Here is a 26,677-nt window from a genome sequence, read left to right on the forward strand (position 1 = left end):
TACACGGATAGGACATGGCATTCAAAACATTATGGGGAACTTTAAACCGTGCACAAAACCCACGAAAACAGCAAAACTGATTTTCTGTATTTGCCTCGAGATGCAATGGCGATGGGCATGCAAAACAACACGAGCTGCGCCGACCGAGGAAGCTGCGCTGGACAGCCCGACATGCTTAGTAGTGCGCTTCGGTGCTTTTTAAATACAAATACTCTATTTGCAAGCAAACCCAGCTTTTCCATGTTGGGTGTTGCTAGTAGCTTTCTTGGGCCGAACCCACAGATTGTGCGGTCTGAAAATGTGCGCCGATCCCCAAGATATATCTGGTACTGGTAGTACCGGTGCCCCCGATTGTAAAGGTACTGGTGGTACCAGTGATAAGGTTCTCTCGCACATTCTTCTCTCGTAACAGCTACCGTATTCTGCCTTCGACCACCGCGTATTTTTCCTTCTGCTCTACAGCTTTTGCCGAGTTTTCTTTGCGCAATGGTTCACCGGACATTTCATGCTGCATTGACAAAAATTCTTCGTCCTAGCTTTCTCCCGATTCAGAATTCACCCAAAACTCATAAATTATCACGACATTTAAAGTTTGGGCCGATCTACCAAGCTAGTTTGCTATTGCTTTCCTACCAAGTTGGGCATATTCGCTGTACCTATTATTAGAAGATTGCATGTTTGTATATACCAGTAATAAATGTTTAGCTGACTTTTCTATAGATAACATAAGTGAAACGAATGGTTCTTTAGCTGCTGTATTGACATCGAGTGGCTAAACACCATATAATATCATACTCGGGAGTGGTAGGGGGTGTGCGAGGGTCGGTTGCCATGTTACCTTGGAAGTAGCAGTTCAAGAGCTAAGACGCTGTCGTTGGGCCGCTGCGCCTCTGGTCGAAGACGCCGACGGTATTGTTTGAGACGCTGCGGGCCTGTAAGTGTAAACTATAGAGTTCATACACCCATTCTCAAGACCAACTAACTTAGGAAGAATTTGGCTTTTATCGACTTCAACTAGAGATTGAGCCGCCGTCAAACTTAATTTTTTCTGTTAAACCGCGAGCATGCATTCCCTACTGCAATTGGCCAGTGAGTGAAGCAACTGCTACCGACAGCTATACAATGATCTGATTTTGTGTATTGCCCAAACGTCATGATTTAGGGAATCAAGTGGCCTGACATCTTATCAAAAGCACCCCACCTTGCACAACCACATGCGATCTTGTGAAAATAGCACTTCTGGTGACGCTGCATACGAAAAGTTTTGGCAGCTTTTCAAGCGTGCAGGCAACCCATGGATCCATTGACGTTGTTGTGGTTCTTTTTTTTTTTTGGTATTGAGTTGCAAGTATCAGTGGCAATGGACATGAAAAATCACGACCGCTTGACGAAAAGGTATATCGGGCCGTCAAAGCACACCTAGCTGGGCCCGACGAAGGAGAGAACATGCTCCACGGCAACAAACAAGCGAGGAAGTAGAGAGAGTGCGTAAGCGCGTATTTGGCCAGATACTGTTCCGATGGCTATTCCCTCGAAGCATTTCCACGCGACAAACAAATAATCGTAGATTTCAAAAATTGAACGATCGAGCGACTGTAATTATCGTGATTCATATCACCGAACAGCGCCAGTGGCGCTGTGTCATCTGCTGGTTGTCAGGATGAAAACAATAACTCAGAAATAAAACGCCACCTTTCTACCATCTCTTGCTCTTTACAAGTACAAGCAGGCGACTCACCGCCCGACCAACTGTTTTGACGCCATTGTCGGATCCCGCAGGTCAGCATGTTCTCGCCTTTGTGTGCATAAAGAACTCTGGTAAAGTGTCAACGCACTGCGCTCGCTAATACCACTGCTCACTTGATTCGTTCAGGTCATTTTTCTTGGGCGCTATAACATAAAATGATTCCAAACTGTGTTGATTCCAATTTTTGCAAACAGCCTCCACGATTGGTCAAAACATTTTCGGTCCACTCCCAACTTCGCCTGTCTGTCACGCGACGTCACGAAAACCGCGATAGCTCCCCATTTGATATAACGTGTACACACTGATTAATCATGATTAAACTGCACAAAAGAAAAGTACTCATTCCTGATTCGACTCCTTTTCACTATTAGCCCTCTGCTATTCGGCTAATGTTTTCTGGCTACTCCCACTTCGCCTGTCTGTCATGCGACCTCACAAAACCGCGAAAACTCACGACGTTAAAGTGACGTGTACGCGGAAAAAATGCATTATTATGCCGAACAGAATTTTCGGAAAACTGCTTTCCGAAAGTACTGAATAGCCACGTACTGCCCCGTTCCGAAGGAATACAAGATGGCTCAGACGCCGATCGCTCAGGCCCTCGCTACTCGCATGATAAACAGTAAAACTGCATCGCTCTGCCAACTCTTCCTTGCTGAGGTGAGCATCTATTTATTTGCGCAGTGGAGAGCGGGCACTGATAAACCTTTTTGCGTGGCAGTAAAAAACTATCGAGCCGTTTCGGCATGCATACGACATCGCTCTGCCAACTGTTCCTTGCTGAGGATCCGTTATAGCGGGATTCTTATCCTCGGGAGTTACGCGAGATCTAGAATACGTAACTCAATGCAGCGCGATTAGTGATTTAAGAACGTCATAAACACTTGGGCCAGTTGAGATAGCTGGCATGAGAATGTAATTTTAGCAGCGCTGCGAAAACTAGTGAAACAGCTCGTCCACATTACAAACATTGCGGTACATGAGACGTGATTATAAATGTTCGGACAATGGGTCTCCTAGTGCTGCGCATCATGTAGCAAAATCCAAGAGCCTAGTCACAGTTCTATCACTGCCGGTAGAAATGCATCTGTAAATATGGGGAGGGGGTCATTGCAAATTGTTTAAGCTTTATTTGAAGGGGGAAGTTCTTATCGAAATGTAGGCCTGGCTGTAACCTTAAAAGCAGATATGTCCCTAGATAATGGCTTTACTTACCGAAAAAGGCCCATATTGTTCGCACAGTCTGCTCGCCAGAGCTCCTTGTCGTCGTCGTGTTCGCTCTATTCACTCGTATTCCCATTATATTCCCCGCGGGGCGAGTCAAGATAAATTACCAGTGAAGAAACGTTTCAGGCGAGCAACGTGAGTCACCTGAGCACTACTGAACTGCCGATCATTGAGAAGGAGGACATCTATTAGTTCAGTGAGCTCACTCAAAAAGCCGAGATCAGCGAATCGCCGGAATTAAGTGACATAAGTTTTTCGTGCAATGTGCTCCTGTATTTCGTGGTCCCAATAAGCACCAATCAAGTGCCCTGTGGTTGAACGAGACTAGTTCGATATGGTTGTCTTATCGATCCTTCGACCAACTTTGTGAGGCCAGATTACGAGGACAGGCAATTCAGCTGGATTCCTCAACGAGACATGGGCTCTTTGATAAAGAATTGTCATTGTACAGAGTCAAAGGAAAGAGCGTATTCAGAAAGCTTCGCCATAATCTTGCGCACAGGACGTAGAAGGGGCTATAAGAAGTGGTTTCATGTTTCGCTGTGTTGTACGCGCAAGGTCTGAAAGTCGTCTAACACGTCGTCCCAGTCCTTGCGATTAGAACTCACATACATGGGGAGCATCTTGGTCGGCCATTCGTTTATACTTTCAACGAGGGCATAGGTCTGAGGATGATGCGCCTTTGAGTGACGTTGAGTACCGGCGTTAATTGACGCAGTGTCGAAGTTCACAGCACCACAGTCTGTAGGCGCAAGAGAAATGTGGGAAGAAAGTATGCGAAAGCGTAATGACGGCTACTCTTGTATTACATGACAAATGTGTGTCCTTAAAGGTTCACCGTCGAGCGTACTACGCGCAAGCTGAACAGAAGAATAACGCAGATGAAGCAGTCACCATAAAGTACGGTGGTAGGATACCGCAGTAAATTGCCTTCCGGGAAGGTAGAAACAACATTTCTGAACGGCGAAGGCAGCTGCGAGTCATTCCTACTTAGTGAGGGTATAATTGCGCTCAGACTTGCTCAGGCAACTGCTCGCTTATGCGACATGTTATCCTTTAGTAAACAGTCGAGAGAAAGGTTAAGGCAGCTTTTATTCTCATAAAACCCACAACCTAATAATACAGCAATATAAGGATAACACATGCAAGTCTGCTACATTAAACACATAATATTCTGCCCTATATATCCTTCGAAGGTAGCATGCGCATTGCAAGGCACTAGGGTATAACATTTAGTTCTAATAGGCCACGCGGAATCGCAAATTCAGACTGTATATTGTCTTCAGGTTGCTCACGTATTAGCCATTAGCCTATCGTATTTTTCCCCTTAAACTGGCATGTCATTACGAGACATTGCAGGGGTGAGGAAGCAACTGCGTGATTGAGCAAGCAACAAATGAGCATAGTAAATATAGGCGCAGGTCGTAAGAAAAGAAAATTGCGTGTAAAGAAGAGCATATTCAAGGGTACATACATGAGAGTAAATTAAAACAGTACACAAGCAGGTCTTAGAACTAATGAGATATACAATGAGGGACTGTCTTTCAAAAACTGCGCGGGAGGTAATTGTCGACGTGAGCCATCAAGACCGTTCCAGAGTTCGACTGTTGATAGAAAAAATAAAAAACTTACACCTACTCAAGCGTGGTTGGAATAAAACAATGTTATGGTGGTGAGTGCTTCAGGGCAATTCACAGATAAAACCGATGCCACCAATAACCGATGACCCGTGTATGATCTTATGCAAGGTGACAAGGTCTTCGCCCGAACATCTGTGTGCAAGTGGGTCAAGTGAGAAGCCATGGGCATGTGAGGAAGGTAACAAGTGATGGTGATTCCTGTTAATATAAATTTCATCGTGTTCTTCTGCAGAGATGCTAAATTGTCAGTGTCACAAGAAGAATAGGGGTCCCAGAAAATGGACGCATACTCCAAAATTGGCCTCATTACTGATTTTTGTGTAATTTGTTTACAATCCTTAGCAGCGTCCTTTAAAGTTTGTTCTAAATATGCAAGTTTGCGGAGTGCATTCAAGTGGATGTGGCCTATGTGTTGCTGCCATTTGATGTTAACTAAGAAATTCATCACGATGTATTAAAACTCTTCAAGGTGTGCGATGTTAGTCCCGCTGAAACCATATGAAAAACGCGAATCTGTTGTTCGAGGTCATCTAGACTGTCTTCATTAAATTAGTCGTTAGTAGCCAAGAAACACTCCATCACAGAACTTAGAAAAACAATCACTTTATAGTAACCGTTCACTTGCATTTGAGACTTGAGGATAGAATACACAATCTTCTGCGTATACTCCTAATTTAACTTGCGTGCTTTGAGGGACCTTCACGCCGTCATTAGAATAGAATAAAATGAAAGCGGTCATATAACAGAGCATTAGGACACACCGGATTGAACTTCGACGGTATAGCACTTAGTTTTGTTAAAAGTAACGTCCTGGTTTCTATGATATAAGTAGTGAGCAAACGAAGTAATTAGATTGCGATTTATAATAACCAAAAGAATCTTGACAAGAAGTTTCCTATGACTGACCGAGTCGAAAGCTTTGGCGTAATCTCTAGATATAGCGTCCTGTTGTCCTCGACCATATAGCGCCGTTGCGCTATCATGAGTAAACCCAATGAGTTGGGTGACTGTTCAAAAACAAGGCCGAGAACCATGCTGTTATGATAAGACAAAGTTATGCTTTGTTAACTAATAAGAAATATGTTTGTGAATAATGTGTTCTAGTAACTTACAAGTACGTTATTGGCCTGTAATGAAAAATTATTTGCAAGAAATAAACACTGGGACTACGTTAGCACTTCTCCAAATGCATAGAACGTTAGATATATCAAGTGACTTCCTGAAATTAAGTGTTTGGAAACGTGCGTTTCACTCACAGTAGCGTTCAACGGAAGTGTTAGGAATATCGCCTGGACCACTGCTTTTTGTTGCGTTATTGTTGAGCAAAAGATTATGAGCACCTCCTTAGTTTTGTTAATGTCGGAAAGTGCTGGAGGAGCGACAGTGTCAAAATTTGTATTACAGGCACCACAGCAGCAGAACATTACCAGTTCATATATATGTAGTTATCCAATATCAACATTTCTTTGTTCTATACTTAGATTTTTGCTGTAATACTATAAAATATCGCCTTTTGCCATCATATAAAATATTTTACCCTTTTACATTCCTCCTTTACAAAAGACACCTAAATTGACGCTGACTTTCGAACCTTGAGTGTACTGAATTACAATTATTTTTTTTATTTCAGCAGCTACAATTGTTTACCCAAGAATGCTAGAAAGCCGATCTGAAGACGATGCTAAGATTGTTAAAATATCAGATGATATAACGCTTACGCTGCGGAAGAGTTCTATCTTTGCAGAAGAATTTCTGATTCATAGTACTCGGGACGGCGTACCCATAGCATACCACGTGAGCACGCTTCGACTTAATTTTAGGGCTTTGTTTTTGTACGCTGCCATATAGCCTGCTAAGACTGAAACTTGTACTCATTGTCACAGGCCGTTGTCAGAGAGGAATCTGAGACCACATCCAAGCAAACGCCACAGATTCATTCGCGCGAAGAGCCCATACTCTTGTAACCCCGGACCTAATAGTAAATAGCTTATAAATATAGTTTTTCTGAAGTACTTAAGAAAGACCATCATGGGCTGGAAGGGGATGAAGGAGTGGCTCACCGCTTGCTGATGCTGCTGTTGTATTACCTGGAATGTGCCACAATGGTTGATATGGAAATAGCTTGGTTCGTCATATTTTAGCCTCGTTTAAATTGTTTCAGTTCATGAATCTGTGTCATACGCTTCATACATCATCATCATGTATATTCAGGTGCTCTTGACAGAATATATTCATTCACGCGCCGCGCGATGACATTGCGGCTGTGCCGCTGGTTGGCCCCGCATGGCATGAGAAAAACAAAATAGTGGAGCTTAGCTGCAGTACATGCTGCAATTTGGGTGCAAGTTATTGTGCGTTTTTCACAAATTAATTAAACAGGTGTTACAAGTTCTAAAGGGGAACGAGGGCTGACAATTTTATTTTTTACAACCTATTTCATAGCTTCTGTTTGCAAATATACCTTTGAGCATTTTGTAAGGAGATGTCTCTCTATGAAAGGACAGGTTCTAATGAAAGCATGATAGCTGTAGGGCCTTCATTTGTCCATTCATACTCGACTTATGAGGGTTGCAATCACAAGTTATGCCCAGCTGGTCAACCTTGCTGGTGTGAGAACTAGTGCTGATGGATCCGGCACCAACTCATTCTCTAATTTCCACCTGTTCTCATCCAAATTTATGAACTGCTTTTGAGATGCTCAGTTATATAGCCACACACTGGTTTAACAAAGATTGTTAAAGAAAGCATTGATGTGGCTGTGCGTGTGCAGCCTTCGAGATTCCTTCGAGATCTGCTGAGCAGGTTCTGGGCATGGCACAAGGATGTGCAAAATTCTAAAGTTTAGGCCTAATTGTAATTTTCAGCAATATCGGTGATTTGATTTTCCACAAATTAGTCTCCGAGATTCTGGATAATGACAGACACAGTAGTTTTTAATAATCAATATAAAAGAAAATTGTGTTGAGAATATTTGCAATGAGCTACGTTGAGAAGCAAGTTCAGGTTTTTTTATTCAGCTAGCTTATGCCTGGTATGAAACCCGAACTAAGCACGAGACCATACTTTTTCCCACTTTGAATGTTCACCAAAGCACCAGTACATAAAATGGCGAAAAATTGAAAAGGTACTAAAGGGGCCCTGAACAACTTTTTATAGAAGTGAAGAAAGGCATATAAAGTGGAAAGAGTCTATTTCAGAAATACTTTGCCACAAAAAGTGCTTCAATGCGTCAGCAGAAGCGGCGTTATTGGCCATCCAACACGGCCTCCGCAGTGCTCCCGTTCTTTCTCCAATTCCTTGTACTGCGAAGGCTACGGCGGAGTGGGTCGTGGGCGCAGCGGGTGTGGCCACAATGCTGCGCCTTCCAAATGTCACCGTGACGCGCAGTTGAAATTTCATTTTGGATGGTAACGTGGACGCCACGCCAATTTTGGTGACTGCGACGCGCTAAGCGTAAGTCAAACGCGGTTGTCCTCAGCGAGCCACAGTACGCTTAGCCAGTGGACTCGTGTATCAGCCCGCGGCGGCCGCGGTATTTACGCTGCCTAGCCGAGCACACCTACCAATAGCAGACGCGTATAGGAATCCGCATTATTACTGCATAAAGCGTCCAAAAGAGAGTGAGGAGCTGGCTCCAGTTTGAAAACAGAGCATTTGAGAGAAAGGTGACTTAGCGCTCCACGTGCGAGCTCCACGCACTGCGTACGACCGCAAAACTTCGCTGAGATGTTCACAGCAGCGTATGCCAGCCGCGGACTATGCATTTCACGAGCCCGAGGGGTGGTTCAGGGACCCTTTAAAATTGGAGATTGAACACTATAGAGTACAGGTATTTTATTCAGTAAGCTTTATAATTGCAGGAAATTGATCTCTGAGGCATATCTCTCCTTAAAATCGTTTTGCAAAGTACGCAGGAAGTTTGCCGAATGTTTCACACGAACACGAGGCATAACAAAGGTGATATTTTGAGGTAATATCAGCGTTACACGTGGGAAAAAGCTGAAATGTGTACGCCAGCGAAAGCTTTTTGACAAATGTTTAATGAAGTGTTCTAAAGCATTACATGGCTATTATCATCTATGTTGAAGAGAGAGGACTGTGCTTTACAACAACGCAAAAATCATGACAATGGGGAACTTATTAGGTACAATGGCGGTGCGAAGTCATAGTGTTTTCGTCATAATTTCGAGCTTTGGAAATATTTGCAGAAAACAAGCTTTCCGTCCATTGTCATATCTCCCTCAAGACGTCTAGCAAGTTTTGCCCAATGTGTTCCCTGAACTAAGCAATGTACGTGCTTTATATTTTATATAAAAAAGAACGTTGTGTGCTAAATGTGCAGGCTAAATTGAAAGTGTGTGCGTCATACACCGTCTTTACAATAAATTACGCATATAAGCACCTGAGATAGTTATTAGTGTGTTAATAAACGCGCAGAATTTAGCAGGCCATCCACATAGAATTAAATCTCTCTCAATGATAAAATATGCAGAAATTAGAAGGAAACAATATAGAGAAGCTGCATGTGACCATCAATGAGTGTTCAAAAATAAAGAGTTCAAAATAGCGGTTTCGATCAATCGGCGAAGCAATGGTGACATTGCGCTCTGACTCCTCGGACGATATTAGTGCGCAACGGGTGCGACATGCTGTGACGCATCATGCAAGGCAACTGCTGCTGGGTAGAATGAGCAGCGCCCAGGCAGCTGCCTCGAAGCTTCTGATGCTGGCTTCATAAGCAGCGCCGCAGTGGGAGCAGAGGCATCGCACCACGTTGGTGCAAGAGTTGAAACCCATATGACACGTCGGGTCGGCTGGTAATAACATTTTACTCACAAACAACCATAACCAGCCACATAACAACTAAATGTTTCGTGTGCCATTCGTTTGGTAAGTGTTTATGATGTTTATAATTTTCCGGGTATTTTGGCTCTGTGAAGTCATTTGTAAGCACGCCATGCCTACTAATATTTATTTTTTCCTAGTGTCATGCCCGTGTCATTTTATTAAGGCAGAGCATAAAAAGCTTTTAAGCAGCATGAATAAAAAAGTTTTATATTGCCCCGCCTACGTCGTGTTACTTTCACAGGCGGCCAATTTCACCAATCATCATTGTTATGAACTCGAAGGAAGATTAGTTTTCTTTATCGGAATCATAATGTACGAGGTCTGTTAGAAAAGTATCCAACCTTTGGCCGAAGAAAGAAAAAACTGGCATAACTGGAGCGTTGGAAACCTAATCACCCTCAAAGTAGTTTCCTTGAGACTCCACACACTTCTCCCAGTGGTGCTGCCATCGTTGGAAGCATTCTGAGAAGGCCTCTATCGGAATGGAGTTTAGTTCAGTTGTCGTTGCAGCCATAATGTCCTCTCTTGTCTGAAATCGCGCTCTTTTCAATGGCCTCTTGATTTTAGGAAACAGCCAGAAGTCGCAGGGTGCCATATCAGGAGACTAAGGAGCCTGTTGAACTACAGGAGTCTGGTTTTTCGCCAAAAAAGGCTGAATCAAGTTCGAGGAATGTGCAGGAGCATTGTCGTAATGGATGTGCCAATTTCCTGTTGACCACAACTCCGGTCTCTTGCGCCGCACAGCATCATGTAGGCGACGGAGGTCATCCCTGTAGTATTCTTTGGTGATTGTTTGACCCTGTGGTGCGTGCTCGTGGTGTACCACACCGCGGGAGCCAAAAAAGCAGTCAGCATCAGTTTGACGTTGCTGCGCACTTGGCGGGCCCTCTTTGGTGTTGGTGACGCGGACTGCTTCCACTGTGACGACTGGGATTTGGTTTCCGGGTCGTACACGTACACCCAAGACTTGTCACCAGTTATTATGGTGTTCATGAAGTCGGGGTCACTGCTTGTGGAATCGAGCATGTCCGGCGAGACTTCAACACGAAGTTGCTTTTGCTCCACCGTGGGCAGTTTCGGCACGAATTTCGCCGCAACTCTCTTCATGGCCAAATTTTCCGTCATAATGGAATGTGCAGAAAAAGTGCCGATGCCCACCTTTTGCACAATTTCTCGGATAGTCATACGACGGTCCCGCATCACCACAGCGTTCACTTCGGTAATGACCTGGTCTTTAGCGCCATGTTGATGGCCGACCAGGAACGCTGGCTTGTTCTCCACCGATGTGCGGGCCGTCTTTAAACCGGTTGTACCACTCCTTAATCTGTGTGCTGCTCATAGCATCGTCAACGAAAGCCACCTGAATCCACCGAATGGTTTCCACTTGGCTGTCGCCAAGCTTCTGGCAAAATTTGATGCAGTAGCGCTGCTCCAGTCGCTCCGTCATTTTCTTTGCAATAAAAGAAAAAAAACCAACGAGAGCACTGCGCACTACCTAACTCAAACGCTGCGTCCCAGCGACTGACGCTATCGGCAGGCGGCAAAAAATTCGCGCATGCGCACGAAGGCTCAAGGTCGGCTGATGCAAAAGGGCTTGTTTCATATACATCAGGTGTTTGCAAAAACCCTGTACATACTCCTTACTTCAATGTTGAGGTTGACTTGTGAATTTCTGAGTATATAATGTTCCGAAAACTGATATAATTATTCTGATGGACAACTCAGCAATCTGAAATGACTGCTGCATTAAAAGGTTTCACATCGGAGCCACATGAACTCTATGAAACGCTATCACATGAAACGCACGCACGCCTGCTCGCCCATTTTTCACTTAGATGTCTAGCTCTTTGAGAATGGTTGTCTGAATAGAGAAGCTTGATTTGTAGTATATCTTTATGAGATGATTTTACTAACGATTCTGCGTCTTCACTATTACTACTGCTAAAGAATAATAAACGTCTTAAAGTAGTAAAGCAGTTGAAAAAAAAAGAATCTCACGAACCATTCATTGTGGCAGTGCGTTCTAATGTATTTTACTACCCTTATGAATCTTAAAATTTAGAATAGAGAAACCGTCGACACAATATTCTTCTTTCATGATGTCATTTCCAAAGCTTCAAATAATAACACCTTTTTTGTATTACGAGTAACGCCACATTAGCGCGCATCTTTTGCTTAATGTATTCATTAAATTTTTACTGATGGCTTTCGTTGATCACGTGTACGTTCATCTGCCGATTAGTTCCGTGCAATTCTGATGAATCAACTGCCATGGAAACCTATTTTTATCATTTTCTCCTTCAGATGAGGGGGCCCGAAATGGAGAAAAATCTTTACCATGACGCCGACCAGATGGCCTCTGTGGATTTGTCTGAAGAGGGTGGCATAAGTATTGTATGTATATTATAGACATTTTTCTTTACTTGCAATATGGTACAAACAACTTGCACAATTCAGCCATTCCTCTAGCATTGAACAAATGCTGTTTGGCAGCAGTTATACTACCGCTTCGCTCAACAACGTATCGTGCTTTGCGGAAATGTTTTATGTTTTAAGAACAATGCCAACTGTGTCTAATAATGCAACTATGAGGACAACAGCGGAGGCAGGACGCTATATGTTCATTGTCTGAAATATGAGACGACTATACTTAAAAGACTCCAGCTGCATTAGGCACATGCTATATTACGCTAGCTTTTTGCCTGCTGTTGCCAATTAAAGGCATGGGATGACACAATCATTCGGTGTAAAACACATTCAAATCAAATAAAACATAAAAGATGTTATTTGTTAGGTTTCCTTGAAATGTAGAAATAATGTGGTGAAGGGAAATTTGAAGTGGAAGACAACGAAACTTGCTGCAGGTGGGGACCGAACTCAGACCTCCCACTTAGCGCACGCGGTGCTTTACAAATTCAGCTACGACGGCCGTCGTCTCCGCCACTTTCTTCGGGATTTTTGTTTGTGCGCAAAAGTAGCCATGTGACTCTTAGCCAGCACCGCTCATGGCTAGAGCTGGGGATGCAGTATATCATTTTAGCCTGAAGTAAGCTATCTGTTATCCGCTGTCGCGTACTTTAACTTAATTTTTCAATATTTCATTCGTACACGCCAATTAATTTTCCTAGGCTTTATTCTTATCACTTTTTTTTCTTCCTATCGTTAGGATATATTATGATGAAGTAAATGTTACTTTTCGAATTTTTTATACGCTTCCACATATGGACGACGTTGCTCAAATCATAGTTCTGTCTTTTTTTAATATAAGTGATTGCTTTGATCTATCTGCACATGCTATGCTGCAGCTTCGCGTGCTTGATTGCTGAGGAACGCTAGGCATCCAATAACTAAAAAAATATCCTTATTCCAACCTTCCTCGGCTTTACTGTATTCTATGGACCAATATAAGAGGTTAATATAAGTATTAATTATAATTTTCTTATAAAGCTGGATTTCAGAATGTTGAGGTAGCCCTAAAATATGATGATGGCTGTAGCAGGACGACAGCGTAACGTTACGCAATGGGCAGGCAGACGGTGGAAGCCATGTTTCGAGATGCTCGCTGTTGTCACAAGAACAATCGTAGCTTAAAGCTTAGCAGAGTACTGCGAACCCGGATCACAGCGACATGGCTTGCAGAGCCGGGGTAGAGCAAATACTTAGCTAACCTATTCTAGTATAATCCTCAGCTAACAGTATCCCTGCACAAAGAACATGAGGCAGATGAAGGTATTATCATCATTGTACATTAGGCAGCTTTGTGAAATATTTCCATGTCCTTTGTCGAGTTTAATTTGAATTAAAGTTCTCTTTTTATTTATATTCAGGAGGGTGTTCTCGGAGGCAATTTGCGGATAAAACCCGTGGAAGGAATGGAGAGGTCGGAGGATGGTCAGGTTGCTCACCAGCTGTACGAGGTCGAAAACACACATGAGCATGGTCACAACCATGACGATTATGGTAATGGCTTCATGTGTGCATCTAGATTGCCGTTTATTTATAGTGCAGTTGGCTTACGCCTGGAAGCAGAAAATCGTGGCATGCGGTATACATTTAAATAAATATGCGCAATACGCAAAATAGTAGCCAGAAGTAGGACTTTTCCTAAACAACCATTTTTAAGGTGAAGTGTAGTATTCTCGGAAGTATATTATCACAGTAACGCCACTATAACAAAACAGATCGCTATAGCTTTAAAATAGTAATTGCTAAACGTATATATTTACCTGGGAATTTAACTGTTTGTTTGTGCGCATGTGAACTGTTATTACAACTCTCATTCTTGGAAAAATAGTGCTCTATAGTTTCTTTCAAAGTTAAATCTACCTTGAAATAGGCCAATATCTAGAAATAAAACCATGTCCTTTTATTATAAACAGGGATAAGGTGCCTCAGAAAGGCTGGCCAACGTTTCGATAGGAGGACCTATCTTCGTCAAAGGCGGCCTCGTCATCCTCGGCGGGTTAGTTTTAAGGGTTAGTGGAGTGACGTCACGTCGATGTCCGCTGTGGCTGGCTGTAAAGGGAGAGACTGAAAAGAAAATGAGCGCCGGCGCTTGACTGGCTAGGCGCGGTTTCTAAGACGAGGGGACAAGAGCGGGAGAGCGAGAAAGTGGCAAAAAAAATTATAAAAAACAGAAAAAAAACCGTCAGAGGGGGTGGGGGGAGCGAGAGGCGAGTGAGCGTTCCGAGGAGTCGTGGTCGGCGTGCGTTTGGGGTCCCTGAAGAGCCGGTCAGTGTGCAGGTCACAATACGAGTTGAAAGCATGACTAGAGTAGCGTAGCATCAAGGCATCGGGTAATTTTGTGGTTGACAGGGAGCAGCTTGGTCCGTCAAGGGACGTTAGCCTCATTAGTTCGCCCTAGGCGTCGTCGCGGCGGTATACAGAATTGGCGAGACCTTGTGTGGTCAAGGCGCCGAAAAAGCTATCCTGGCGTCTGGGATTTTGGACTGTCTCGGTGTGGATCTTGTGTGGAGAAAAAAAAAACCGGCGCAGGAGGGTGACAGTTTAGCAAAAATATAATTAGAAATTGAAACATTGGGGGGGGGGGGGGGGAGACAGGTGTACCTGGAAAAGCGCTCGTGTGGTTGATCAATGCGTAAAAGCATGGATGACGACAATAAATTGAGTGGTAGGGGAGATGCAGAGAAGAACTGGAAATGGAAGAATAGGTGAGGTTGAGGGGAAAAAGAAAAAAAAAGAAAAGAAGAAAAAAAAACTATAAAACAAACGGCACAGGAGAGTGACAGCGGAAGAAATATAATTTGAAACATGAACACTGAGGGGACAGGTGTACCTGGAAAAGCGTTCGTATGGTTTATCAATGAGTAAAAGCATGGATGAGAATAATAAATTGAGTGGTAGGGGAGATGCAGTGAAGAACTAGAAATGGAAGAATAGGTGAGGTTGAGCATCGAGATTAGCTGGAGGTTTAACTTGTTTTGCGCCTTTGTTAATGGTATAACAATTTAAAGTTTATGTTACTGCTTTTAGCGATTCTAAGTTGCCACGCGATTCATCCCCGTGGGGTGCAGGCATTTAAACTTGTGTATGAGGTATGATTCTGTGTATTTTCTCTGGCGAGGTGAACGAAAATTTGTTTGTAGTATATAGAGTCTTGCTTCCTCAAATATATGGCCGTGCTCATTGAAGTGGCTGGCTACTGCTTTAGGTAAATTGTGCTTTGTATCTGCGCGATGGCCGTTGAGTCTCGTGTGCATTTCTTGTCCAGTCTCACCTATGTATTGCTTGTTACAAGCGGCACATTCTAGTCAGTAGACTACGTTGCTTGACGTGCAGGTGAAATTCGAAGTTACCTTGTGAATGTAATCTGACGCTGTACTTTTTACTGTAGTAGTAGATTGAATATGTTTGCATGTGGAACACCTGGAGCGGCCACAGGGACCGGATGTTGGCTTCGTCTTTGTCCTTAGTTTGGCGTGTACAAGAATGTCCTTGAAATTACTGTTCCGTCTGTAGGCTACTCTGGGCGGGTCGGGAAAGATCTTATTAAGTTTCTGGTTGCTGGTGAGAATTGGGTGGTATTTCCTGAGGATATTGTTCACGTTGGGGAGTGCGTTTGAGAATTTAGTAGTAAGAAGAGGCGTTGTTGTCCTTGTGATCTTACGGCGGGGTTTGACGACCTTGGCTCGATCAAGCTTGGTTGCAGCGGTGTAGGCTTTCTGAAGGGCAGTGTTCGGGTAGTTCCTGCTAAGAGGTTCAAAAACAGAGGAAGAAAGCGAACTTAAATCAGAAAACAACCTTCCAGGCACACGGCTACCTCACGCCAACAAAAGGGAGCTCGAATCTACAAATAGCAGACGTGGCGGAAGGCTCCCCAAAATTAAATCAGTCTAATGTTGTAGATATTTCAAAAACATTAAGTAGGGAAGAAATAGACGTACTTAGCGAGGGCCTAAACTTTTGTCCCACGAACAACACAATAAATGAATTTGAGCTTCACAAGGATCTTTCGGAATTTTCCCGACGAATGCGGATAAGACATTTTTTCGCCGACAACAACGCACCAGACACCCGGACGACCCCACTTAGAGCCCAATCTACTTGGACTCCTGAACCAGAACAAGCCATAGAACTCTACCTTTACCTCAAAACTGTCACTAAAGAAATTGTAAGCCAATCCAAGACAGCTAAGCGACCTAAACACATAACTTCATCAGAGAATCGTATCATTTCAAATCTTAGTTGCCGGAACGACATTGTCATTAAGGAAGCAGTTAAGGGTGGAAGTATAGTTATTTGGCCGATAGATAAGTATAAGCACGAGGCTTACAGACAGCTAAACAACCCTGAACATTACCGTAAGCTAGACAATGATCCGACGTTACCATACACACTGAAAATTACCAACAGGCTGAAATCACTTTTGGATGATGAATTGATAACACCGTCAGAATTCAAATTTCTTAAACCAAGCAACAAAGCTGCAGGACGCTTCTACCTCCTTCCGAAAATTCATAAAATTCCACCCACTGAACTTCACACCGCTAATATCCCAGGGCGTCCGATAGTATCGAACAACAACACCCCGACAGAAAGCCTCTCCACATTTCTTAACCACTTCCTTGGTGACTTTCGGAAACACTTGCGTCATTTGTACAAGATACCCACCATCTACTCAGAATTATAGAGGACATTAATACAAAAGGCACACTACCGCAAAACATAATTCTCGCAACACTAGACGTCACGGCCCTGTACACCAACATTCCAATCCCTGATGGTTTAAACTCGATAAAAGAAACGCTGTCCAAACACAATGCACAACACTCTATTGAAGTATACTTGTCTCTTCTTGAACTAGTTCTGACATATAATTACTTCGAATTTGAGGAAAATTACTATCTACAAATACATGGGACAAGTATGGGCACACCTTTTGCACCAACCTACGCCAACATATTTATGGGTACTCTAGATACGAATTTCCTATCTCGTTGCACCCACAAGCCCCACACATACCTACGACACATAGACGATATATTCATAATATGGGAACATGGTCAGGAAAGTTTAGATAAATTTGTAACATTCCTAAATTCTTTTCACACAACAATAAAATTCACATCGGAATCTTCAAATGAGCGCATAAACTTTCTGGACACAACAATATATATTGATAATGGGACACTAAAGACAACGCTGCATAGAAAACCTTTTGATAAACAACAGTACCTAGATTATACAAGCCACCATCCCAGACATTGCAAACAAGGTATCTTTAAAGGCCAAGCCACACGACTTCGTCGCATTTGCGTTGAAAACCATGACTACATAGACAGACTCGATCACCTTAAGGAAACCCTATCATTAGCAGGAACTACCCGAACACTGCCCTTCAGAAAGCCTACACCGCTGCAACCAAGCTTGATCGAGCCAAGGTCCTCAAACCCCGCCCTAAGATCACAAGGACAACAACGCCTCTTCTTACTACTAAATTCTCAAACGCACTCCCCAACGTGAACAATATCCTCAGGAAATACCACCCAATTCTCACCAGCAACCAGAAACTTAATAAGATCTTTCCCGACTCGCCCAGAGTAGCCTACAGACGGAACAGTAATTTCAAGGACATTCTTGTACACGCCAAACTAAGGACAAAGACGAAGCCAACATCCGGTCCCTGTGGCCGCTCCAGGTGTTCCACATGCAAACATATTCAATCTACTACTACAGTAAAAAGTACAGCATCAGATTACATTCACAAGGTAATTCGAATTTCACCTGCACGTCAAGCAACGTAGTCTACTGTCTAGAATGTGCCGCTTGTAACAAGCAATACATAGGTGAGACTGGACAAGAAATGCACACGAGACTCAACGGCCATCGCGCAGATACAAAGCACAATTTACCTAAAGCAGTAGCCAGCCACTTCAATGAGCACGGCCATATATTTGAGGAAGCAAGACTCTATATACTACAAACAAATTTTCGTTCACCTCGCCAGAGAAAATACACAGAATCATACCTCATACACAAGTTTAAATGCCTGCACCCCACGGGGATGAATTTATCGCGTGGCAACTTAGAATCGCTAAAAGCAGTAACATAAACCTTAAATTGTTACACCATTAACAAAGGCGGAAAACAAGTTAAACCTCCAGCTAATCTCGATGCTCAACCTCACCTATTCTTCCCTTTCCAGTTCTTCACTGCATCTCCCCTACCACTCAATTTATTATCCTCCTCCACGCTTTTACTCATTGATAAACCATACGAACGCTTTTCCAGGCACACCTGTCCGCTCAGTGTTCATGTTTCAAATTATATTTCTTCCGCTGTCACTCTCCTGTGCCAATTTTTTTATAGTTTTTTTTTTCTTCTTTTCTTTTTTTTTTTCTTTTTCCCCTCAACCTCACCTATTCTTCCATTTCCAGTTCTTCCGTACATCTCCTCTACCACTCAATTTATTATCGTCCTCCATGCTTTTACGCATTGATCAACCATACGAGCGCTTTTCCAGGTACACCTGTCTCCCCCCCCCCCACATGTTTAAATTTCTAATTATATTTTTGCTACACTGTCACCCTTCTGCGCCGGTTTTTTTTCTCCACACAAGATCCACACCAAGACAGTCCAAAATCCCAGACGCCAGGATACCTTTTTCGGCGCCTTGACCACACAAGTTCTCGCCAATTCTGTATACCGCCGCGACGACGCCTAGGGCGAACTAGTGAGGCTAACGTCCCTTGACGGACCAAGCTGCTCCCTGTCAACCACAAAATTACCCGATGCCTTGATGCTACGCTACTCAAGTCATGCTTTCAACTCGTATAGTGACCTGCACACTGACCGGCTCTTCAGGGACCCCAAGCACACGCCGACCACGACTCCTCGGAACGCTCACTCGCCTCTCGCTCCCCCAACCCCCTCTGACGGTTTTTTTAGGGGCGAAGCTCCTTATAGCGGCACCCGTTCCGTCCCCGTCGTCGTAGTAGTAGTGTGTAACCAGTCTGAGAAAAATGAGAAAAAAAATTCCGAAGTTGTGTGCGTAGCGCGGAATCGAACCAGGGACCCCTCGCTTCCGAGCGCGCGGCGTTAGCCCACTACGCCACGAAGCGAACATTGACACAAACACCACGATGGCAATAAATACCCAACATTAACGAAAGGCCGCGTTTCTAGCGCGTTTCTAACGCGTTTGTGCTAGCGCGTTACGGCCCGTGTAAGAAGCTGGTGTAAGACGCTGTGGCGTCTCCGCCTTACCTTCAACGCGTTTCGAACGCGCTGCCCAAGGCGGTGGCAAGTCAAGTTCAAGTCGAGGAGCGTTTATGAATACGGGGGGTATACTCTCTCAGCAGTCATGTGATGGCGTCGGCAAACGCGGTGCACGTTCCGGCATGTGTAAATGGCTGCGTAAGACGCTGTGGCCGCTCCCCCTTACTAGAGAGTACTGCACGTTTCTAACGCGTTTGTGCTAGCGTCCCCTTAAGCGGGATATCCGATGATTCCCTCCGGAGCTTCGCCCACTCATCATCATTCACCCCGTGGATATGCTGTGATTTTTAGGGGCGAAGCTCCTTATAGCGGCACCCGTTCCGTCCCCGTCGTCGTAGTAGTAGTGTGTAACCAGTCTGAGAAAAATGAGAAAAAAAATTCCGAAGTTGTGTCCGTAGCGCGGAATCGAACCAGGGACCCCTCGCTTCCGAGCGCGCGGCGTTAGCCCACTACGCCACGAAGCGGACATGGACACAAGCACCACGATGGCAATAAAAACCCAACATTAACGAAAGGCCGCGTTTCTAGCGCGTTTCTAACGCGTTTGTGCTAGCGCGTTACGGCCCGTGTAAGAAGCTGGTGTAAGACGCTGTGGCCTTTCCGCCTTACCTTCAACGCGTTTCGAACGCGCTGCCCAAAGCGGTGGCAAGTCAAGTTCAAGTCGAGGAGCGTTTATGAATACGGGGGGTATACTCTCCCAGCAGTCATGTGATGGCGTCGGCAAACGCGGTGCACGTTCCGGCATGTGTAAATGGCTGCGTAAGACGCTGTGGCTGCTCCCCCTTACTAGAGAGTAGTGCACGTTTCTAACGCGCTTGTGCTATTTCTCTTGTTTATAACTTTTTTGCCACGTTCTCGCTCTCCTGCTCTTGTCCCCTCGTCTTAGAAACCGCGCCTAGCCAGTCAAGCGCCGGCGCTCATTTTCTTTTCAGTCTCTCCCTTTACAACCAGCCACAGCAGACATCGACGTGACGTCACTCCACTAACCCTTTAAAACTAACCCGCCGAGGATGACGAGGCCGCTTTTGACGAAGATAGGTCCTCCTATCGAAACGTTGGCCAGCCTTTCTGAGGCACCTCATCCCTGTTTATAATCCTTATTCCTCGTGTGCTACTCCATTAGTCAGCGATCTTTTTTGATTTTGCATGTCCTTTTATTGATACGTCTGCACATTGAAGTGACACAATGGTGCAAGTTAAACTTTTCAACTAATAAATGTTTTAACCAACTTGTACGACACTTTTTCCCCAATCACAGCGGTTCCCAACATCACTACAAGAGCATTGCCTGAATCAAGATTGAATTGGCCCACGGGTGAGAAATTCCGCCGCAAACTAGTTCAGAAATGCATTCGAGTACTACTCACCGCATTGTATGGTCAGTTCTTTGCAAGTGCATGCGTTTGCAATGTACATCTGGGAATATGCTTTGATGAAACATTTAGAGGCATCCTTGCATACTTCTAGAGCCGTGTATTCCCTATGTTTGCTCAACGTGCTTGGTAGGAAGTCTACTTACCATACCAATGATGCAAGTCTGTGTTTCTTTTTTTGACCCTTTTTGTGGAATATACCTCAATTGATGTCAATTCCATATTGTGGAAATGAAATCCATAATCTGATTAGAATCCTCAATTCAATTATGGGGTTTTACGCGCCAAAACCACGATCTGATTATGAGGCACGCCGTTCTTTACCGTGCACCTAAGTCTAAGTACACGGGTGTTTTCGCATTTCGCCCCCATCTAAATGCGGCCGCCGTAGATAAGAATCCTAAATGAAATATTATTCACTGAAGAAAAATGTAATTGGGTGCAAAATGAAGGTCTCACAATGCAAGGTTTTTGCAGTAGGAAAAACACATTCAGTCTACGCGAACATTGGGCTCCCTGTTACATTACGTGCATTTAAATTAAAGACCGTAGAACGTCTACAACATCTTTGCGATGGCGATCTTTGTCCTGCCTTACTGACGGATCAAGAAGTCGGTTTTAAAAATAAAGCAATGACACAGATCTGGCACTAAAGCTTCCATTTTTGATAAATTGCGTTTCTTGAACAAGGAACGTTTATGGTAACCACATCAATTTTCTCTTATGGATTGGTCCTATGGCATATTGCAAAGCACTACCATTTTAAGAAGTGACCGAATATTGGAAGCATGATTTGTCTAATTATAACAAGTGTCTGTGCGAATGACATCTTACAGGACTTCGTATCCCTGTGCTCATACGTCCAGAAGTATATGTCGTGGTCGACTACGAAATTTCCTCCGCCTTGAAGTTTCAAGAGAAAAGAATTGCCCAGTACATCGCCATTCTGGGTAATTCGGTACGTAGAAGCATATGTGGAAGCTAAATTAGAGCAGTATGTTGGAACAGAAGATTGGAGATTGAAGTAATTACTGATGCAAATGCAATTAGGTATTTCCTACACATGGACCCTTCCTCACGCCGTCGTCTCGCTGTACTACCAGAGCATACTATATTCAAAAATCTAGTTATCAAGTTCAATCTATTTAGTGTATTATGTACTCAATAAAAATTTAATAAACTTTCAGTAGGCGTTCTGACAGAGTGACAGAGTGTGAGCTTCGCAAAGTTTAACTGTCGAAACCCAATGTCACCTATAAATAACCGTAAATTTCCGTAAAAGTTTTGCGGAATGCATACAACATTTGAACGACTATACAATAAAAACAGAAATGCAAAGAGAGCGATAGTTTAGTAATTCAAGGTCAAGTTCTTTGCATACAGGACAAATTTACAAATGGTAAAGCAGCAGTAAAGTGACGCTATAGTTATTCCAAAATATACGATGGCAATATAACCTCCTTCATTTCGAGACATCCCTTAATTGACATAGGTGAGTTTATACTAGGCTAAAACATACCCGACCATATTGTATGCATTCATGTATGAATGCATTCTGGAAGCACTTGTGATTGTCATTATTGAAATAGGGATCTAGTTGTACTAAGCAATATTGAGCCGAAATTAGGCTCCTCAGTGAAAAGACTTTCGAGACATTGTCAAGATATTGTTTGAAATGTATGAACTGTATTGATATTGTACGGTACACCACATAGCGTGTTTTATTTTTAATGTGCAGTAGTTGTGCACCAAGGCTTTAAATTATATAACATTTATTTCTTGGAGCGAAAACTTTGGCTTTTGGTGACTAATTTTAAAGTGAGAGCTTTAAGGGCCCCGTATCGCAGAAAAGCCGGCGTCGGTGTCGGTACCGGCGCTAGCATCCCGTGAGCGAAAATTGCCGTAGCAGCACTAAAGGTCTTCATCTATCACTAAAGTTGGTCATACCTTGTCGTAAATTCTTTACAAAGTTATTCCTCGGAATTTTGAGAATGACAGCCCGGAAATAAATGCCATGAAAGAAAACAACGACAGCGCATGCCTTTTATGTTAAATCTTGTCAGACGTGCAAAACAAAAGAACTGTGGCTCTAATCCACGTTGTGATGGTAAGGTTGGACAACGAAACTGTAAACGACACTCACAACGATTACCCATTGTGACGTCACTTGAATTCACACACGTGGCTCTACAAAGAGTGAAACCAGACACAAGTGAAATGTACTCAACCATACCCTTTATTACTTCACAATGACATTATATTCACGCTGTTCTTCCGGCGGCTTTATTTCCCGCGGTCTACCCAAGGTAGCGTGGAATGACTTGAATGAATTGCCAGACCGTGGTGACGTCACTACGTGATTTCTATGCTGTTGGGTACTTTTCTACTCGGAGTAGCTTACGCAACCGTAATTTTTACCTGGAAACACACGCGGGAGAAGGAACGTACTTCGCATGAATCGCAGACGTCATTATCATACATTATACGGTTTGCACTTCACACGAGGCTATTGAATGAATTCAACCCCCTTCGAAGCAGCTGCAAACCTAATCTTTACCGGAACGAGGGTTTTGGATGACGCCAACCTCTTTCGAAGCAGCTGCAAACCTAATCTTTACCGGAACGAGTGTTTTGGATGACGCCAACCGCTTTCGAAGCAGCTGAAAACCTAATCTTTCCCGGAAAGCGTCCGAGGATGCTCCCATTGTTCACACGCGTCCTATCATCCATCACGTGGTTTTGATGCTTGTTTTGTGGTTTTCTTTTGAAAACGAGTGCTGAGCTGTATGCTGTATTCCTGATTTCAAAGGAGATATGCTGTTGGTACTAAATTTTTAGCCTGGCGTTTTTCGCTTACGCCAACGACACAAAATTTCCTGGGCTGGTAGAGGTATATAGCTTCGCTGTAATAACAGAAGTTAGGCCCACGCAAGAGGCCGCCTTTCTATCAGTAAGCTCGCCTTCGTGCATAGCATTCGCGGCCAGCGTTTCGCGATAAACATTACGGTTATTTAAGCTGCAGTTGCCGAGAACCGTGATAAAGAGTCAGGGATCTTTGAATGCTAACGCGTTCCACTCTTAAAGGCGAAGCTTAAGCGCCAAGCAAAGCTTAAGCTTTAGTTCGGGGCCTCGTAACTAAATATATCGGGATGGAGAAGTCGTTTTCTTGGCAACCACACCAAATTTCATGAGGTTTGTTGCCTTTATAAGAAATAGTTAAAATCTTGAGACTATTGGTTGCGAGTTTTTGACTCAGGTCATAAATTTTTTAATGAATGTTGACAAAAATCGCAAGCTTTCTGAAAACAAAACTGTTCAGTTTAAAACTCTTAACTTAGCAATGAAACATTATATCGCAATTCTGTAGCTTGCGCCTAATAGTACATCTAAGGCGGACAAACTAACTTTTTTTCCAGCCGAAATTTGTCCGACCACACTGCACTAAAACAGTTCAGAAATAAATGAAACAGCGAGTTGAGTAAGGCGCATAAGGAAATTATACGAGTATAATAAAAAAACGGCCGCTACGATGCGGAATTAGTTTGGAAAACAATAAACGCCGGGTACTTAATGCTAGTTCAGCACCTTAATGGGTACTGGACTATCGGATATATTAACAAACACTTTATTGGTCTCCTTGAAACAAACAAAGATGCCACCTGCCTAATTTCTATACGGATACGTGAGTCCTTCTACCTCCGCCCAACCCAACCATTTGAAGTTTTTGCTACACCAATGGCCTTGAAGCTTTGACGCAGAGGGTCTGTCAGTCCAATTTGTAGCTGACCTTCTCGCACCTCACTTATCGTATATATTGTTGCAGGAAGAAAGCACGAGTGTAGAAGAATGTATATTTACAAACCAAGTATATGGCGGTCAGGCAACGGTCAGAGTCTTCGGCTTCCTCCCCGTAGTGCCCCTTCTTCTTTCCCTTCACCGTAATATCACCCTCTCAGTGGGGTTAGCTCCGCCCCGGTGCAGGTTATAGAGCGTCGCTTAATGGGGGGACATAGGGCTTGAGCCTGGCGACGTGAACATCGCTGGTGACGTTGGGATGCGCTGAAGGCTGACCGAATGGGGAGATCTCGTATGTCACGTCGGACAGTTGTCATAATATCCGGTATGGACCAGAATAACGGGAAAGTAGTTTTTCCGACAAGCCGACGCGACGTGAAGGCGTCCAGAGAAGGACAAGGGAACAAGGTGAGAAATGGTAGTCTCGGTGTCGAAGGTCGTAGCGTCGCTTTTGAGAAGCTTGCGAGACTGTGAGGCGATGACGGGCGACCTCTCGGGCCTGGGCGGCTAATGCAATAGCATCGCGAGCGCAACCAGTGCTGGGTGATTATACTGCGGAAGGTAGCAACGTGTCGAAGGGCAACGTGGGGTCGCGGCCATAAAAAAGGTAAAATGGGGAAAATCTGGCAGTGTCGTGACGGGACGAGTTGTATGCGAAAGTGCTGTATGGTAAAGCGACGTCCCAGTCGCGATGATCGTCGGAAACGTACATGGCCAGCATTTAAGTTAGTGTGCGGTTGAGTCGTTCGGTGAGGCCATTCGTTTGAGGGTGGTAGCGGTAGCAAGCTGGTGTTCTGTAGAACACAAGCAGAGCAGATCATTGACGGCATTCAATAGAAAGTAGCGGCCGCAATCCGTGACTAACTGGCGAGGGGCGCCGTGGTGCAGGATGACGTCGTATAGTAAGAAGTCGGCGACATCTATATTGCAGCTGGATGGCATCGCTCGTGCGATGGCATATCTAGTGGCATAATCTGTTGCTACAGCGATACATTTCTTTCCTTTCATAGAAATTGGAACGAGGACAAGGTGGTCGAAGCCCACACGGAAGAAGGGCTCTGTAGGGATATCAATTGGTTGAAAAAACCAGCAGGAGGCATAGCAGGCATCTTCCGGCGCTGACACAGGTCGCAAGAAGTGACATAACGGTACACAGAGCGATAAATGCCGGGCCAGAAGAAGCGGCGCCGCACGCGGTCGTAAGTACGAGAGATGCACAGATGTCCAGCAGTAGGAGCGTCGTGAAGTTGCGGGAGCACGGCCAGTCGAAGGTGCTTTGGAACGACTACGAGGAGCCCCAGGCCCTCAGGACGAATGATACGATGGTATTAAGTTCCATCGTGGAAGGTGAACATCCGCAGAGAAGGGTCATTAGGTGAGGAGCTTAGGCAGTCCATAAGTGTTCGCAGAACAGGGTCTTGGCGTTGCTCGTCGCCAATATGGAGAAAGCCGGAGAGGCACAGAATACTGATGTCCGAGTCTGCATCAGTATCGTCCGGTTGATCCACGGGATTGCGGGACAGGCAGTCAGCGTCTTTATGCAGGCGCCCTGGCTTATCATCTTCATCATCATCATCATCAGCCTATATTTATGTCCACTGCAGGACGAAGGCCTCTCCCTGCGATCTCCAATTACCCCTGTCTTGCGCTAGCGTATTCCAACTTGCGCCTGCGAATTTCCTAACCTCATCATCCCACCTGACTTTCTGCCGTCCTCGACTGCGCTTCCCTTCTCTTGGTATCCATTCTGTAACCCTAATGGTCCACCGGTTATCCATCCTACGCATTACATGGCCTGCCCAGCTCCATTTTCTTCCGCTTAATGTCAACTAGAATATCGTCTACCCCCGTTTGTTCTCTGATCCACACCGCTCTCTTCCAGTCTCTTAACGTTACTCCTAAGATTTTCGTTCCATTGCTCTTTGTGCGGTCCTTAACTTGTTCTCGAGCTTCTTTGTTAACCTCCAAGTTTCTGCCCCGTATGTTAGCACCGGTAGAATGCAATGATTGTACACTTTTCTTTTCAACGACAGTGGTAAGCTCCCAGTCAGGATTTGGCAATGCTGCCGTATGCACTCCAACCAAATTTTATTCTTCTGTAAATTTCTTTCTCATGATCAGGGTCCCCTGTGAGTAATTGACCTAGATAAACATATTCCTTACAGATTCTAGAGGCTGACTGGCGATCCTGAATTCTTCTTCGCTTGCCAGGCTATTGAACATTATCTTTGTCTTCTGCATATTCATCTTCAACCCAATTCTTGCACTTTCTCGATGAAGGTCCTCAATCATTTGTTGTAATTCCTCTC

General features: G+C 44.2%; 2 protein-coding genes across 3 annotated transcripts in view; both read left to right on the forward strand.

Moving 5' to 3' along the window:
• The window catches only part of LOC119450762 (venom metalloproteinase antarease-like TtrivMP_A), a 689,114-nt gene that overhangs the window by 389,515 nt on the left and 272,922 nt on the right, over positions 1-26,677 (forward strand). The gene's annotated exons all lie outside the window — the stretch shown is intronic.
• The window catches only part of LOC119450761 (venom metalloproteinase antarease-like TtrivMP_A), an 84,730-nt gene that overhangs the window by 1,306 nt on the left and 56,747 nt on the right, over positions 1-26,677 (forward strand). The window contains exons 2-6 of the mRNA XM_037714267.2: positions 6,245-6,408; positions 11,767-11,856; positions 13,290-13,422; positions 20,459-20,515; positions 21,410-21,531. Coding sequence (XP_037570195.1) covers positions 6,245-6,408; positions 11,767-11,856; positions 13,290-13,422; positions 20,459-20,515; positions 21,410-21,531 — 566 coding nt within the window. The remainder of the gene's footprint in view (positions 1-6,244; positions 6,409-11,766; positions 11,857-13,289; positions 13,423-20,458; positions 20,516-21,409; positions 21,532-26,677) is intronic.

The sequence above is a fragment of the Dermacentor silvarum genome, chromosome 4, assembly GCF_013339745.2.
Source record: "Dermacentor silvarum isolate Dsil-2018 chromosome 4, BIME_Dsil_1.4, whole genome shotgun sequence".
NCBI classification, from domain to species: domain Eukaryota; kingdom Metazoa; phylum Arthropoda; class Arachnida; order Ixodida; family Ixodidae; genus Dermacentor; species Dermacentor silvarum.